This window comes from Rhinoraja longicauda, chromosome 2 (genome assembly GCF_053455715.1).
Source record: "Rhinoraja longicauda isolate Sanriku21f chromosome 2, sRhiLon1.1, whole genome shotgun sequence".
NCBI classification, from domain to species: domain Eukaryota; kingdom Metazoa; phylum Chordata; class Chondrichthyes; order Rajiformes; family Arhynchobatidae; genus Rhinoraja; species Rhinoraja longicauda.
Window position 1 is genome coordinate 110,782,670 of NC_135954.1, and position 18,029 is coordinate 110,800,698.

Below are 18,029 nucleotides of genomic sequence, written 5' to 3' on the forward strand. Positions count from 1 at the left end.
AGAAAATAGGTGCAGGAGGAGGGCATTCGGCACTTCGAGCCAGCACCACCATTCATTGTGATCATGGCTGATCATCCACAATCCCTTCTCCCCATATCCCTTGATTTCGCAGATCTCACACTTTTTTCTCTACATCTGTAACGCTGTAACACTCTAGTTTTTTTAGTTTAGAGATACAGCACGGAAACAGGCCCTTTCGGCCCACCGGGTCCGCGGCCAAGGCCTTGGTCCATCCCAGTCCCAACGGCACCCTCTCAACAGTGCGGCGCTCCCTCTACCGAACAACCCTGCCAGATTACTCCACTGATACCCCTGCTCAGTGCTAGGCATAGAGTCATAGAGTGACACAGTGTGGAAACAGGCCCTTCGGCCCAACTTGCCCACACCGGCCAACATGTCCTAGCTACACTAGTCCCACCTGCCCGCAATTGGTCCATATCCCTCCAAACCTGTCCTATCCATGTACCTGTCTGTTTCTTAAACGTTGGGATAGTCCCTGCGTCAACTACCTCCTCTGGCAGCTTGTTCCATACCCCCACCACCCTTTGTGTGAATAAGTTACCCCTCAGATTCCCATTAAATCTTTTCCCCTTCACCTTAAACCTATGTCCTCTGGTCCTTGATTCCCCCACACTGGGCAAGAGATTTGGTGCATCTACCCGATTTATTCCTCTCACGATCTTATACACCTCTATAAGATCACCCCTCGTCGTCCTGCGCTCCATGGAATAGAGTCCCAGCCTGCTCAACCTCTCCCTATAGCTCACACCCTCGAGTCCTGGCAACATCCTCGTAAGGCAAGAGAATAATCTCCGTGGCTTTCCTCTCAGGTGAACGTGGATCCAGAAAATCTGATTCCAAAGCTTCCCAAGCCGAAGGATCTGCAGCCGTTCCCCACCACTCAGGCGCTGGTGAGTGCTGTACTGCGGGGGAGGGGGGAGTGGGGGGAGGGTTGGGGGGGAGAGGTGTGTCCACATGATAGGAGGACGAAGTGACAGGGTGAAGACACAAGTGACTGCAGATGCTGGAATCTGAAGTAAAATATAAACTGGAGGTAGAACACAGAACAGTACAGGCCCTTCGGCCCCACAGTGTCTGTGTTGAACTTGATGCCGAGTTAAACTAACCTCTGGTGTGTGCCTGGAACGTGTTGATGGAGGAGATGCAATAGTGTTGTTTAAGCTTCGGACAGGCACATGGATATGCAGGGAATAGAGGGGTATGGGTCAAGTGCAGGCAGAGGAGATTACGTTAATGGCATCGTGTTTGGCACAGATATTGTTGGCTGAAGGGCCTGATCCTCTCCTGCAGTGCTTCTTAAACTGGTGAACGGTTCACCCAAGGGTGAATGAAATTATTTTGGGGTGAATGAAGCTAGAGGGGTGAATTACTTAATTTATTCAGATATTTATATATATTTTTCTCACAAGGGAGAATAAGACGAAAATTACCAAAAAAACATAAGAAAATTTAGTCGAGGGTGAATGAAATGTTGTGATAAAGACTCAAGGGTGAATGACCCTGAAATAGATTATGAAGCACTGCTCTACTGTAGTGTTCCACACTCCCACATCACCAAAACCATGAACTGGGTCCAAAACAGACCCAGCTACCATCAGGCACGAACACTGCACAACAAACACGAAACCTCAACAGCTATGATCTTCTGTGAACTGTGTCTTTGATTTCGGTTTTTGCACTGTCATGGTCACCTAGCATCACAGTTACAGAACATGGAAGAGTACAGCACAAGAACAGGCCCTTCAGCCCACAATATCTATGCCAAACATGCAAATCCAAATCACCCTGCAACCTCATAGCATCTTCCTCACAGTACAGTGTTTTGTGTTTTTGCATCCTATCATGTCTAGGTTAGGTTGTAGGTTAGGTGGCTATGATGTTGGGTAGGTTAGGTGGCTATGATGTTGGGTAGGTTAGGTGGCTAGGTTGTAGGTTAGGTGGCTATGATGTTGGGTAGGTTAGGTGGCTATGATGTTGGGTAGGTTAGGTGGCTATGGTGTTGGGTAGGTTAGGTGGCTATGATGTTGGGTAGGTTAGGTGCATTAAATGCATTTTTGACTTATGATATTTTGGATTGACGACGGGTTTATCGGAACGTAACCCCATCGAGGAGCACCTGTATTATTGTCAGTGTCCCTGCGTTTGTGGGCCTGTTGCGATGCAGCATGTCATTGTTCAGTTGTGTTGGTGGTGTACACAATGCCAGTGTTGTGCCAATCCTGCTTACCCTTGCTTCTGTGTTGCAGGTTTACACAGGGCACACGAACCTGGTGCGCTGCATCACCGTCTCACCCACCGGCCAGTGGTTGGCATCAGGTAGCAGCGCATTCCTTTCCTCCCCACATTACCGTTGTCAGTGCTGTTAAAGGCAACAAGCTGGGGGGGGGGGTGGGGGGTGTGGGTGGAGGGGGGGGGCAGCGCTGATAGGGAAGCTGTAACATTGCTGCTGCTGCTGCTGCTGCTGCTGTGATCAGCAGCTTTCTAGCCGCTGAAATCATTCAGCCAGGCACTGAGGTAATGTGCTTTATTATTCACAGCGCTAGGGCACGGGTTGTGTGTGCGCGTCTGTGTGTGTGTGTGCGTGTGCGTGAGTAACCGGAGATGGGAGTAGTTCAGTTCCTTCTCAGCCCTGCCACAAGGTGCACTAGAAAACAAGCAATGACCTCGTTTTCTATTAAAGCTTTCGATCCCCGCTGAGTGTGTTCTGTGCAGAATTATCCCCACCATTTGTGCTGTGCCATGCAGCAAGGTGGGTTCCCTCCTGTCCCACCAGACCCCTGCCAAATGGCACGCCGCCCACCAACAAGTGCCAGCGGGTGAGGTAACTGAGGGGGAGCGGCGGCGTGGAAATGACCCACGGGCTCTGGCAGAGGGGGCGAGGGTGGAGGGTGAGGGTAGTGGGGGCAGGGTGGGGCACTGGGATTAAACGCCACACCTAAACGCACACAGGTGGCCTTGGTTGGTGTGTCTAGGACTCAGCCCGCCCGCCTGCAATCACTTTGCACTCCACTCGCTCTGCTTTCAATTCATGTTTCCAAACCAACGCATTTACTCAACATTGAATTTAATGTTTTTATAAATGTGATGATGTGATGTGAAGTTTGGTATTCCTGCAATTTCAGTAGCGGTCTCGTAATTAAAACAAGTCCAGGTGCATAAAATCACGAGGGGGCGGGTAGTCAGGGTGAATGCACGGAGACTTTTTCCCAGGGTAGGGGAATCAGGAACCAGGGGACATTGGATGTAAGGTGAGAGGGGAAAGATTTATTAAGGAGCATTCAAGGCAAGATTTAATAAGAACCTGAGGGGCAGCTTTTTCCACACAGAGGGTGGTGGATGGAACAAGCTGCCAGAGGAGGTAGTTGAGGCAGGTACAATAACAACATTTAAAAGACGCTTGGATGGGTACACGGATATGAAAGGTTTGGAGGGACCTGGGCCAAACACAGTCACATGGGACTGGCTTAGTTGGGGCATTCTTGGTCGTTGTGGGTGAGTTGGGCCGAAGGGCCTGTTTCGGTGCTGTATGACTTTTGGCACCATGCCTTCTGTCAATGTGTAATTGATATGCAGGCAGATTGAGTTAACATGGGCGACCCTAATGCCAAATGAAAGGCCTGGATAGAGTGGATGTGGAGAGGATGTTTCCACTAGTGGGAGAGTCTAGGATTAGAGGTCACAGCCACAGAATTAAAGGACGTTCCTTTAGGATGGAGATGAGGAGGAATGTCTTTAGTCAGTGGGTGGTGAATCTGTGGAATTCTTTGCCACAGAAGGATGCGGAGGCCAAGTCAGTGGATATTTTTAAGGCAGAGACAGATTCTTGATTAGTACGGGTGTCAGAGGTTACGGGGAGAAGGCAGGAGAATGGGGTTAGGAGGGAGAGAGAGATCAGCCATGATTGAATGGCGGAGTAGACTTGATGGGCCGAATGGCCTGATTCTGCTCCTATCACATATGAACTTCGGGGCTTGGAGAGTATGCGCAGAGTTGCATGATAGAGATGGTCAAATGTTTTAGTGAGTGAGTGAAGAATAATTCAATGCTGGTTCGGCCACTGTCCTGCTTGATAAATTACAGGTAGACGTCATTGAAACCTGCCGGTTAGTGAAAGGCCTGGATAGAGTGGATGTGGAGAGGATGTTTCCACTAGTGGGAGAGTCTAGGACTAGAGGGCACAGCCCCAGAACTAAAGGATGTAACTTCAAAATGGAGTAGAGGAGGAATTTCTGTAGCCAGAGGGTGGTGACATAATTCAGTGCCATGTTCCCTCAGCGTTCTGTTGGTGAGCAGGTGGAGCTCACACAGGGCGGCACGGTGGCGCAGCAGTAGAGTTGCTGCCTTACAGCGAATGCAGCGCCGGAGACCTGGGTTCCATCCCAACCACGGGCGCCGTCTGTACGGAGTTTTTACGTTCTCCCCGTGACCTGCGTGGGTTTTCTCCGAGATCTTCGGTTTCCTCCCACACTCCAAAGACATACAGGTTTGTAGGTTAATTGGCTTGGTAAATGTAAAATGCAAAAATTGTCCCTAGTGTGTGTAGGATAGTGTTAGTGTGCGGGGATCGCTGGTCGGCGCGGACCCGGTGGCCGAAGAGCCTGTTTCCGCGCTGTATCTCTAAACATAGACTCTTCCACCACGAGCAAGTGGCTGGGTCCCCACTCCACTGACCATCCCGTTCTCCCCCCACAGGCTCGGATGACCACACTGTTCGCTTCTGGGAGGTCTCCACGGGCCGCTGCATGAAGACCATCGAGGTGGAAGGGGCGGTGAAGAGCATCGCATGGAACCCGAACCCTGTCCACTGTCTGGTGGCGTTGGCTGTGTGAGTACGTTGCCTTGCTGAGGCTCAGCCCCTCTGTAACGGCCACAGAGACGGTGGGGTACGATGACGCAGCGGTAGAGTTGCTACCTCACAGCACCAGAGGACCGCGTTCCATCCCGACTACGGGTGCTGTCTGTACGGAGTTAGCATGTTCTCCACGTGACCTGCGTGGGTTTTCTCCGGATGCTTCGGTTCCCTCCCACACTGCAAAGACGTGCAGGTTTGTAGGTTAATTAGCTTCTGTAAAGATTGTAAATCGTCCCTAGTGTGTAGGATAGTGTAAGTGTGCGGGGATCGCTGGTCAGTGAGGACTCGGTGGGCCGCAGGGCCGGTTTCTGCGCCGTATCCGCGCAATCTGATGTCATTTCAAACATTTCACTGCATCGCAGTGTGCATGTGACAAATAATAAGCCAACAGCTATGGACAGGCTTGTCTGTGCAGAGCTGGACTGTGTGGGGTGTAGGGTTGCCAACTTCCTCACTCCCAAATAAGGGACAAAGGGTGACATCACCGCCCCGCGCCCCACGTGACCTCACCCAGCCAGCGGCCACGTGCTCCCGCTCCACCAATGGCGGCCGCCCGGGCTGGGAGGCGGGTTGCTATGCAACCTCCACTAGGCGGCGCCCGGGCCTACAGCATCCGGGCCTACAGCGCCGTCCGGGCCTAATACGGGACAAACCAATTTAGCCCAAAATACGGGATGTCCCGGCTAATACGGGACAGTTGGCAACCCTAGTGGGGCGTGGGATGGGTGAGTGTGGCACACCTTGTCTGCGTGGCGTATTCGGGGTGTGCTGACCAGGCGCGTGCTTGTGTTTGTTTTGCAGTGAGCGGTCAGTGGTCATCTTCAACCCCTGCCTGGGTGACAGGCTGCTGTACAATGCGACGGACCAGTTGCTGGCATCGTTTGAGAAGCTGGAGGAGGAGGCTCCTCAGCCCGTGGAGTGGTCAGCTGCTGAGGGAGAGGCCTACGACACAGGCTTCCGTATCACCATCACGCACAACAAGGTCTCCCTCCCATGGCCTAACAATGGCCTCTTTCCTCTATCATCCTTACTTTTTTTGCGTATCTCATTCATTTACTCTATATCTCCCTATATCACCGTCCATATCGCTCGTTTCCCTCTCCCCTGACTCAGTCTGAAGAAGAGGAATAGATCGGGTGGATGCACAGAGTCCTTTTCCCCAGAGTAGGGGAATCGCGGACCAGAGGACAAAGGTTCAAGGTGAAGGGGAAAAGATTTAATAGGAATCCGAGGGGTAACGTTTTCACACAAAGGGTGGTGGGTGTATGGAACAAGCTGCCAGAGGAGGTAGTTGAGGCAGGGACTATCCCATCGTTTAAGAAACAGTTGGACAGGTACATGGATAGGACAGGTTTGGAGGGTTATGGACCAAGCGCAGGCAAGTGGGACGAGGTTGGCTGGGACATCGTTGGCCGTTGTGGGCGAGTTGGGCCGAGGGGAGGGGCCTGTTTCCACACTGTTTCACTCTTTGACTCTAAGGGTCTCGACCAGAAACGTCACCTAATCCTTTTCTCCAGAGATGCTGTCCGACCCACTGAGTTACTCCAGCTTTTTGTGTCTACCTGTAGTAGGCTTACAGGATGGTGAACAATACAGCACTGGAACAGGCCCGTCCCCCCACCATGTCTCTGCCAAGTTGAACTAATCTTCATATCCATGCGCCTGTACAAAAATCAGTGGGTATTTTTAAGGCAGAGATTGATAGATTCTTGATTGGGAAGGGCGTCAACAGTTACGGGGAGAAGGCATGAGAATGGGGTTGAGAGGGAGATAGATCAGCCATGGTTGAATGGCGAAGCAGGGGCTCGATGGGCCGAATGGCCTAATTCTGCTCCCAAGACCCATGAACCTGATCAAAGTGCTGGAGGAACTCGGTGGGTCAGGCAGGCATCTGTGGAGGGAAATCCACAAACTTCATTCTGAAGAAGGGTCTCAACTTGCAGGGTCATCTTGATTGGGAAGGATGTCAATGGTTAAGGGAAGAAGGCAGGAGAATGTGGTTGAGAGGGGAAGATGGGTAGAAACATAGACAATAGGTGCAGGAGGAGGCCATTTGGCCCTTCCAGCCAGCACCGCCATTCATTGTGATCACGGCTGATCATCCACAATCAGTAACCCGTGCCTGCCTTCTCCCCATATCCCTTGATCCCGCTAGCCCCTAGAGCTCTATCTAACTCTCTTTTAAATTCATCCAGTGAATTGGCCTCCACTGCCCTCTGTGGCAGTGAATTCCACAAATTCACAACCTTCTGGGTGATATCATTTCTTCTCAGCTCAGTTTTAAATGGCCTCCCCATTATTCTTAGACTGTGGCCCCTGGGTCAGCCTTGATTGAATGGCAGAGTTGGCTCGATGGGTTGAATGTCGTGATGGTGCTGCGATGTGTTATTGTCGTTGTTGGCTGACTGAGCCTGGTGTTGTGTCTGCAGCTGTTGAAGCAGGTGACCTGGCACGGCAAGGGTGACTACCTGGCCACGGTGATCCCGGACAATGGCAATGCCCAGGTGCTGATCCACCAGCTGAGCAAGCGGCGGACCCAGAACCCCTTCCGCAGGAACAAGGGGCTGGTGCAATGCGTCAGCTTCCACCCCGTCCGCCCCTTCTTCTTCGTGGCCACTCAGCGATACGTGCGGGTCTACAACCTGCTCAAGCAAGAGCTGACCAAGAAACTGATGGCCAACTGCAAGTGGGTGTCCAGCATGGCCATTCACCCAGGCGGTAAGTGTGGCTCCAGCCACGGCACTGACCACAGGGATCACACTGACCACAGGGATCACACTGACCATAGGGACCACACTGACCACAGGGACCACACTGACCATAGGGACCACACTGACCACAGGGCACTGACCACAGGGACCACACACTGACCACAGGGACCACACTGACCATAGGGACCACACTGACCACAGGGACCACACTGACCATAGGGACCACACTGACCACACTGACCACAGGGCACTGACCACAGGGACCACACACTGACCACAGGGACCACACTGACCATAGGGACCACACTGACCACAGGGACCACACTGACCATAGGGACCACACTGACCATAGGGACCACACTGACCACACGGCACTGACCACAGGGACCACACTGACCATAGGGACCACACTGACTGCACTGACCACAGGGACCACACTGACCACAGGGACCACACTGACCACGGGGCAGTGACAGTGACCGCGGGCTGTGGCCGGGGCACTGACCCTAAGGGTCGTGGCAGATCTCGGGGGGAACCCACGCGGTCGTGGGGTGAACACGGCGTTGGTTGTGTGTGCGAGTGTGTGTGTGTGTGTCCTGTTACGAGGGGTAATGGGTGCTGTGGGGTTTGTTCACAGGTGACAATGTGATCTGCGGGAGCTACGACAGTCGCCTGGCCTGGTTCGATCTCGACCTCTCCACCAAGCCGTACAAAGTGCTCAGGTCAGTGCCCGACTCCCCACAGCTGTGCGAGGGGCTGGTGGGTCACAGTCAGTTACTGCCTGACCCACTGGCTTCCTCTCGATTAGTTTAGTTTAAAGATACAGAGTGGAACCAGGCCCTTTGGCCCACCTTGCCCCTGGTGTCAAGACACCCCGTTCCAAACTAGTCCCCTTTGCCCGTAACCCTCTCAACCTTTCTTATCCATGTACCTGACCAAATGTCTTGAACATTATTATTCTATCTGCTATCGGCTCCATCCATAGACAATAGGTGCAGGAGGAGGCCATTCGGCCCTTCGAGCCAGCACCGCCATTCAACGTGATCATGGCTGATCATTCTCAATCAGTACCCCGTTCCTGCCTTCTCCCCATACCCCCTGACTCCACTATCATTAAAAGCTCTATCTAACTCTCTCTTGAAAGCATCCAAGGAATTGGCCTTCACTGCCTTTCTAAATGGCCTTCCCCTTATTCTTAAACTGTGGCCCCTGGTTCCGGACTCCCCCAACATTGGGAACATGTTTCCTGCCTCTAACGTGTCCAACCCCTTAATAATCTTATATGTTTTGATTAGATCCCCTCTCATCCTTCTAAATTCCAGTGTATACAGTCCAGTCGCTCCAGTCTTTCAACATACGACAGTCCCGCCATTCCGGGAATTAACCTCGTGAACCTACGCTGCACGCCCTCAATAGCAAGAATGACCTTCCTCAAATTTGGAGACCAAAACTGCACACAGTACTCCATGTGCGGTCTCACTAGGGCCCTGTACAACTACAGAAGGACCTCTTTGCTCCTATACTCAACTCCTCTTGTTATGAAGGCCAACATACCATTGGCTTTCTTCACTGCCTGCTGTACCTGCATGCTTCCTTTCAGTGACTGATGCACTAGGACACCCAGATCTCGTTGTACGTCCTGTTCCTAACTTGACACCAATCAGATAATAATCTGCCTTCCTGTTCTTACCACCAAAGTGGATAACCTCAAGTTAAACTGCATCTGCCATGCATCCACCCACTCACACAACCTGTCCAAGTTACCCTGCAACCTCATAGCATCTTCCTCACAGTTCACACTGCCACCCAGCTTTGTGTCATTCGCAAATTTGCTAATGTTACTTTTAATCCCTTCATCTAAGTCATTAATGTATATTGTAAATAGCTGCGGTCCCAGTACTGAGTCTTGCGGTCACTGCCTGCCATTCTGAAAGGGACCCACGACCGCAAGAAATCGCAGCAAATTGTGGACGCAGCCCAGACCTTCACACAAACCAACCTCCTTTCCATTGGTTCCATTTACACCTCACGCTGCCTCGGCAAGACCAGCAGCATAATCAGGGACGAGTCGCACCCCGGCCACTCCCTCTTCTCCCCTCTCCCTCAGACTATCCTTGATCGGACTTTGCTGGCTTTATTTACCTTGCACGAAACGTTATTCCCATATCATGTTTCCATACACTGTTAAATCTTTCCTCCCTCACCTTAAATATCCATCCTCTACTATTAATTCAGAGATGCTGTCTGACATGCTGAGTTACTCCAGCATTTTATGTCTTTTTTTGTAAACCAGCATCTGCAGTTTCTTGTTTCTACATTCCTCTAATTTTAAATTCCCCTACCCTGGGGAACAGACTGCATTCACCCTATCTATTCCCCTCATGATTTTATGCATCTCTATAAGTCCCAGCCTGCCCAACCTCTCCCTGTAGCTCAGGCCCTCTAGTCCTGGCAACATCCTCGTAAATCTTCTCTGCACTTTCTAGCTTAATGACATCCTTCCTATAGCAGGGTGACTATAACTGAACACAATACTCTACAAGTGCGGCCTCACCAACATCTTGTATAGCCTACACAGCATTCGGCTGGTTGAAGTTGTGAGTCGGTACTACAATACTCTTTATAAGGTCATAGGTTCTAGGAGCAGAATTAGGCCATTTGGCCCATCAAGTCTACTCTGCCATTCAATCATGGCTGATCTATCTCTCCCTCCTAACCCCATTCTCCTGCCTTCTCCCCATAACCCCTGACACCTGTACTAATCAAGAATCTATCAATCTCTGTCCTAAAAATATCCACTGACTTGGCCTCCACAGCCTCTGTGGCAAAGAATTCCACAGATTCACCACCCTCTGACTAAAGAAATTCCTCCTCATCTCCTGGGAATCCCTCAGATGCATCAGACTTGTTTTCTGTATTTGATTCAGTGTCTGGTTTTCTCTCTGTTGCCAGGCATCACAAGAGAGCTTTACGAGGAGTAGCGTTCCACAAACATTACCCGCTGTTTGCCTCAGCCTCCGATGATGGCACTGTCATCGTCTGTCACGGAATGGTTTACAGGTTTGTCTCTCTCCCCTTCTTCTGTGTCTGCGCGCGCGCGTGCGTGTGGTGTGTGTGTGTGTGCGTGTGTCTGTGTGTGTACATGTGTAGACCTTACCCTTCTTTTCCCCTACCCATTCCAATTGTGTGTGCGTCTTGGTGCCTTAGGTTTACTTGTTTAGTTTAGAGATACAGCTGGGAAACAGGCCCTTCAGCCCATCGAGTCCGCGCCGACCAGCGATCCCCGTGCACTAACACTATCCTGCACACACTACAGACAATTTACAATTAACCTACAAACCCGCACGTCTTTGGAGGGTGGGAGGAAACTGGAGCACCTGCAGAAAACCCACGCAGGTCACGGGGAGAACGTACAAACAGCACAGACAGCACCCGTGGTCAGGATCGAACCCAGGTCTCTGGTGCTGTGAGGTAGCAACTCTACCGCTGTGCCACCATGCCCCCTGAAGTCAGGTCTGAAGTCAGTGAGTTATAGGAATCTGGCCCGGATACATTCGACTGAGCTCACTGAAGCTTCAGGGGCAGGGTAGAGGCATTCCTGAGCAATGCTGAGGAAGAGCAGCCAGATCTCAATTTCAACCTGACAAATCAGCCACTCCATTTCATCGTGTAGCAAGGAACTGCAGATGCTGTTTCATACCGAAGATAGACACAAAATGCTGGAGTAACTCAGCGGGACAGGCAGCATCTCTGGAGAACATGGATGGGTGACGTTTTGGGACGTTTGAAAGCCTTTGAGTCTGAAGAAAGGTTGCAACCTGAACCGTCACCAATTCTTTTTCCCGGTTGCAACCTGAACCGTCACCAATTCTTTTTCCCCAAAGATACTGCCTGACCGCTGAGTTACTCTGGGTTCCAGTATCTGCCGTTTCTTGTGTCTCGTGATCTAAAGCTGCCTGGATGACTAAAGATGAGGGGGTGCATTGATCCTCAAGCCCAGATGGTCTTCACTGCAGCATTGGAGGCTGAGGGGAGACCTGCTGGAAGTATATTAAATTATACGGGGCATAGATGGGGTAGACAGTCACAACCTTGTCCCAGGGTGGAAACGTCAAAGACGAGAGGCATGGTGGCTCAGCGGTAGAGCTGCTGCCTCACAGCGCCAGAGACCCGGGATCCATCCCGACTACGGGTGCCGACTGTACGGAGTAGTGACCTATGTGGGTTATCCTTGAGATCTTCAGTTTCCCACCACACTCCAAAGTGTAGGTTAATTGGCTTGATATAAGTGTGTAGAGAGGGAGGTGGAGAGAGGGGGGGTGGGGAGATGGAGAGAGAGGGGGGGGGGATGGAGGGAGGTCTCTGGGAGGGAGATTGTAAAGATAGGGTAGACCGTCAGAACCTTTGTGCAAGGGTGAAATGCAAAGAGTAGAGGGCAGAGTTGTACGGTGGGAGGACACAGGTTTAGGGGGGGAGGGGTGTAAGGGAGCTGTGTGTTGTACAGTGGGAGGGCACAGTTTTAGGTGGGGGGTGTGTGGGCTGAGTTGTGTGTGTTGTACGGTGGGGGGGGGTGTAAGGGGTGTGTGTTGTTTAGGTGGGGGGGGGGTGGTGTAAGGGGTGTGTGTGTTGTTTAGGTGGGGGAGGGTGTAAGGGGTGTGTGTGTTGTACGGTGGGAGGGGGGGTGTAAGGGGTGTGTGTGTTGTTTAGGTGGGGGGGGGGTGTAAGGGGTGTGTGTGTTGTTTAGGTGGGGGAGGGTGTAAGGGGTGTGTGTGTTGTACGGTGGGGGGGGTGTAAGGCTGAGTTGTGTGTGTTGTTTTAGGTGGGGGGGGGGGTGGTGTAAGGGGTGTGTGTGTTGTTTAGGTGGGGGAGGGTGTAAGGGGTGTGTGTGTTGTTTAGGTGGGGGAGGGTGTAAGGGGTGTGTGTGTTGTACGGTGGGGGGGGTGTAAGGCTGAGTTGTGTGTGTTGTTTAGGTGGGGGGGGGGGTGGTGTAAGGGGTGTGTGTGTTGTTTAGGTGGGGGAGGGTGTAAGGGGGTGTGTGTGTTGTTTAGGTGGGGGGGGGTGTAAGGGGGTGTGTGTGTTGTTCAGGTGGGGGGGGGGGGTGTAAGGGGTGTGTGTGGTTGTTCAGGTGGGGGGGGGGGGTGTAAGGGGTGTGTGTGTTGTTTAGGTGGGGGGGGGGGGTGTAAGGGGTGTGTGTGTTGTTTAGGTGGGGGGGGGGTGTAAGGGGTGTGTGTGTTGTTTAGGTGGGGGGGGTGTAAGGGGTGTGTGTGTTGTTTAGGTGGGGGGGGGTGTAAGGGGTGTGTGTGTTGTTTAGGTGGGGGGGGGTGTAAGGGGTGTGTGTGTGTTGTTTAGGTGGGGGGGGGGTGTAAGGGGTGTGTGTGCTGAGTTGTGTGTGTTGTTTTCAGTGACCTGCTGCAGAACCCGTTGCTGGCGCCGGTGAAGTTGCTGCGTGGTCACCAACTCACCCGTGACCTGGGTGTGCTCGATGTCCCTCTTCCACCCCCACCCAGCCCTGGCTGTTCTCCTCCGGTGCAGATGCCACCATCCGCCTCTTCACCTAGAGCTCCCTGCACCGGGGCCGGCCCATGGCAGCCCACGCCACCGTCTGCCTCTTCACCACAACGCCGACGCCGGGGGGAGAGACGGCACGGGCTCACCGCGAGGGCACGAGCCGGACCCGAGACCGTTACCACGTGGTTACCGACGACCCTGCAGGACCCCTGACCCTCCGGTGTCGTGCTGCCCGAGCACGGATCACAGCCGGGCACTGGTGTTGCCACAACACAATCCCCCTCGTAAACCCACCACGCCCCCTCAACCCACAGCCTGGGACAGTGCAAACTGTGGTGAACCACGGCTCACACACACCCCTGGAGGCAGGCACACCATTGTGGACTGCCCCCCTCCCCTTCCCCCCACCCCCTTCCACTCCCCCTCCACCCCACCCCTTCTTGCCCCCTTTCTCCCCTCCATTCCACTCCTCTTCCCCTCTCCCCTCCCCCTTCTCTCCCCTCTCCCCTGCCCCTTCTCTCCCCTCTCCCTACCCCTTCTCTCCCTACCCCTTCTCTCCCCTCTCCCTGCCCCTTCTCTCCCCTCCCCTTCTCTCCCCTCCCCTTCTCTCCCCTCTCCCTGCCCCTTCTCTCCCTACCCCTTCTCTCCCCTCTCCCTGCCCCTTCTCTCCCCTCCCCTTCTCTCCCCTCTCCCCTGCCCCCTTCTCTCCCTACCCCTTCTCTCCCCTCTCCCTGTCCCTTCTCTCCCCTCTCCCTGTCCCTTCTCTCCCCTCTCCCTACCCCTTCTCTCCCCTCTCCCTGCCCCTTCTCTCCCCTCCCCTTCTCTCCCCTCCCCTTCTCTCCCTGCCCCTTCTCTCCCCTCCCCTTCTCTCCCCTCTCCCTGCCCCTTCTCTCCCCTCTCCCTGCCCCTTCTCTCCCCTCTCCCTGCCCCTTCTCTCCCCCTCCCCCTTCTCTCCCCTCTCCCTACCCCTTCTCTCCCCTCTCCCTGCCCCTTCTCTCTCCCCTCCCCTTCTCTCCCCTCCCCTTCTCTCCCCTCTCCCTGCCCCTTCTCTCCCCTCCCCTTCTCTCCCCTCTCCCTACCCCTTCTCTCCCCTCTCCCTGCCCCTTCTCTCCCCTCCCCTTCTCTCCCCTCTCCCTGCCCCCTTCTCTCCCCTCCCCTTCTCTCCCCTCCCCTTCTCTCCCCTCTCCCTGCCCCTCTCCCCTCCCCCTTCTCTCCCCTCTCCCTACCCCTTCTCTCCCCTCTCCCTGCCCCTCTCCCCTCCCCTTCTCTCCCCTCTCCCTGCCCCTTCTCTCCCCTCTCCCTGCCCCTTCTCTCCCTACCCCTTCTCTCCCCTCTCCCTGCCCCTTCTCTCCCCTCCCCTTCTCTCCCCTCTCCCTGCCCCTTCTCTCCCTACCCCTTCTCTCCCCTCTCCCTGCCCCTTCTCTCCCCTCTCCCTACCCCTTCTCTCCCCTCTCCCTACCCCTTCTCTCCCCTCTCCCTGCCCCTTCTCTCCCCTCCCCCTTCTCTCCCCTCTCCCTGCCCCCTTCTCTCCCTACCCCTTCTCTCCCCTCCCCTTCTCTCCCTGCCCCTTCTCTCCCCTCTCCCTGCCCCTTCTCTCCCTACCCCTTCTCTCCCCTCCCCTTCTCTCCCTGCCCCTTCTCTCCCCGCTCCCTCTCCCTCCCCCCTTCCCTCCCGATGCTGGTTTACATTAAAGATAGACATACAGTGCTGGAGTAACTCAGCAAGTCAGGCAGCGTCTCTGGAGAACATGGATAGGTGACGTTTTGTGTCGAGACCCTTCCTCAGACTGCAAGGTAGAGATGGGGGGGACTGGAGACGAGAAAGGCTCCTCCCTGACCCACAACGTCCACTACCTCCAGAGATACTGCCTGGCCCGATGAGTTACTACAGCAGTTAGTGTCTGTCTTTGTGCTCCCCCTTCGGCCCATTGCATCCACTATGTGAAAGTCACTCCAGTTTATAAACGGCTGACAAAATTAGTTTCAATCCAGCGGCAGCGGAGACAGAGAGAGTTGGCTCCTGGATATCTTTACTCTGGCCTGGGACTCTCAGCCGTGACTGAGACCATCCCGTTCTCTACAGGCCACACACAGCTCTGGGTCCCATCCACAGTTCCCGGAGAATAAGCACCACGCCGCTTGTGAAATGGATATATTTAGAGCAGATATACATATTAAACCTCTATATAATTGTCCCACATATTTTTTCTCTTTGATTTACAGTAAGGCAGCAATCAGCGATGTTATTATTAAAGATATTTCTGTACCGGGTGGTTGGAAGGTGTGTGATTTGTCACAGCTCCCAGGGTCAGAGCCTGCTGCTGGTGGAGGGGAATCCAGATACAAGAGGCCGGGAGCCAGGAGCAGGGGGGGCAAGATCTCAGCCCCTGACTACCTGCCACTGGCCACTGCCAGGGACATGCGGTTTACTCAACCACACCCCAACCAGGAGCAGGGGGGGCAAGATCTCAGCCCTGGCTACCCGCCACTGGCCACTGCCAGGGACATGCGGCTACTCAACCACACCCCAACCAGGAGCAGTGGGGGGCAAGATCTCAGCCCCGCCTCCCGGCCACTGGCCATTGCCAGGGACATGCGGTTACTCAACCACACCCCAACCAGGAGCAGCGTGCGAGCAGTGGACCCGAGTCAGGGCCAGCTGACGCCCCAGTCTACATTGATCATGGGGGGTTCCCTGGTGGATGAGCCTTGGGCACCAGTTACCATTGATTAGGGGTTAACTGGTTTGTGAGCCGTGGGAATAGGCCCCCAGTCACCATTGACCATGGGTTTGCCAGTGGGTGAGTCTGGGGCAGTGGGTTCCCTGGGCCTCAGTGCCAGCTCGTGTGATAAAGGATTGCGTGAGTGAGGAGGGCTGCAGGAGCCCACAAACAGAACGACAGCAGCATTTCAGGCGTTACACAAGCAACGAGGGTCACGGACACAGTGTGGGGGGGAGGGGGCAGAGTGGACCCCCCACAACCTGGACGGGCAGCGTGAGCGAGGAGCCGCCACACACACCGTGGCCTCTGGGGCGGGGTGGGACAGGCTGGCACGGGCTACACTGGGCTCTGCTCAAGGCCGGGGGTCAGGGAGCCACGGGGGTGCACCCAGCTAGGGGGGGTGGGGAGGGGGGGTGAGGGTGGACCACTTCCCACAATGACTGCCAGGGGGGACTACAAGAAGGACAGCCCTTGCTTGCGGCTCTACACATAACCGTTAACGGGACACAGCTCTGTCTCCACCGCCCCGGGCACCAGCGAGACGACAACGCCTGGTCATTCTCCTCCTCCCGACTGGGCCACGACCGTCTGCCATCCCTGCCCCCGCGGGTCACCTCCGTCAGTCCCGGTCAGAGTTGGTGCAGAAGGCTGAGGGCCTCGGCTGCCTTGATCCTCACTCTGGGCACCACGTCCCTCAGCAGCAGGATGATGGCTGGGGGAGAGAGGGAGAGTGTTAGTCCATCACAGGCCAGGGCAACATGTCCACACAGGGGGTGGCCCAGAGAGACACCTCCCCCCCACCGTCTGACCCCGACCCTGACCCCAGCCCCTGGGCAGTAACCAGCTGCTGTGATCATCCTTTTTTTTAAACCCAAAATAAATTTAAACAATTATTTACAAAATAATATGTCAAATACTAACAAACCCACCACCACAATGCAAAATCACTACATTTTAAAATCACTATTTCCCCATCCTTACTGAGGATGCATCCCACCCCCCCCCACCCCCCCCCCCCGCGGTGCCCAGCGGTCCCACAAACCCCCCCCCCAGGGTGCCCGTGGACAGCGCGCGGTCCCTCTCCAACACCACCCCGGGCGCGGGACGTAACCCCGGAAAAGGGGGCAGGCAGCCGGCTCGGGCAGAGCCCTCTTCCCCCCTGGCGCCGTGACTCACGGATGGCCAGCTTGGCCAGGCCCAGGAGCAACCCAACCAGGACATCTTCGGCCCTGCCCTCTCCCCTACGCACAGGGTGTCCAAAGATGAGGGTGGTGGGTGAGAAGTGCAGCCAGAAGGCAAGGAGCAGCCCCTTTAGATATTGGAACAGGGGCTGCAACCTCACACACTCCATGTACACGTGGTACACAGACTCACACACTCCATGTACACGTGGTACACAGACTCACACACTCCATGTACACGTGGTACACAGACTCACACACTCCATGTACACGTGGTACACAGACTCACACACTCCATGTACACGTGGTACACAGAGTCTTCCAGCCCGCAACAGTGGCAGGCAGCTGGCGGAGAAACAGGCTGCAAGTTGATTCCAGGACACACACCGGGAGATGGAGGATCTGCCCGCAGGGGAGACAGGGCCAGGAGCACTGCCTGGGAAACCCGGAGTGAAGCTCGCCACAGGAACCTGTCCACAACACGCAGAGGGAAGGGTGGACACAACAGGGAAGAGAGGGGGACAAGGAGAGAGAGCAGGCAATGGAGTGTAGGGAGTGAGTGGGGAGCAGGGAGGGTGGCGGGGCGAGGGACAGAGAGTGGGAGCAGGGAGGGAGGGATCGGGGAGGAATGGAGCAGGGAGGGTGGGGTGAGGGTGGGAGGGATAGGGGAGGGATGGAGCAGAGAGGGAGCAGGGAGGGAGAGGTGAGGGAGGGAGGGGGCGGAGGGGAGGGATAGGGATGGAGTGGAGAGGGAGCAGGAAGGAGGGAGGGAGGGGGGGTATCGGGGAGGGGAGCAGGGAGCATGAGGGGAGTGAAGAAGGTATAAAGGGTACAGTGTCTGGGAGGGGAGGGGGAGGGGGGTTTACGGGCTGTCCGGGCCAGCTGAGACATGTTGAGCAGCTAGTTTGTACACAGACGTTCGTGCTGTGCTGGGCACCGCGGGGGGGGTGGGATCCATCCTCAGTAAGGATGGGGAAATAGTCATTTGAGAATAACCACCTCCATGGTGACAGTTCAGTTTAGAGATACAGCAC

The 18,029-nt window shown here is 54.8% G+C and overlaps 1 protein-coding gene across 1 annotated transcript in view; it reads left to right on the forward strand.

The window, feature by feature from the left end:
• The window catches only part of bop1 (BOP1 ribosomal biogenesis factor), a 185,807-nt gene extending 172,548 nt beyond the window's left edge, over positions 1 to 13,259 (forward strand). The window contains 9 exon segments of the mRNA XM_078429715.1: positions 831 to 911; positions 2,268 to 2,337; positions 4,714 to 4,846; positions 5,675 to 5,855; positions 7,303 to 7,591; positions 8,222 to 8,306; positions 10,537 to 10,644; positions 12,987 to 13,077; positions 13,080 to 13,259. Of these exon segments, the coding sequence (XP_078285841.1) occupies positions 831 to 911; positions 2,268 to 2,337; positions 4,714 to 4,846; positions 5,675 to 5,855; positions 7,303 to 7,591; positions 8,222 to 8,306; positions 10,537 to 10,644; positions 12,987 to 13,077; positions 13,080 to 13,142 (1,101 nt within the window). The 3' untranslated portion in view covers positions 13,143 to 13,259.
• Positions 13,260 to 18,029: the final 4,770 nt, after the last annotated feature.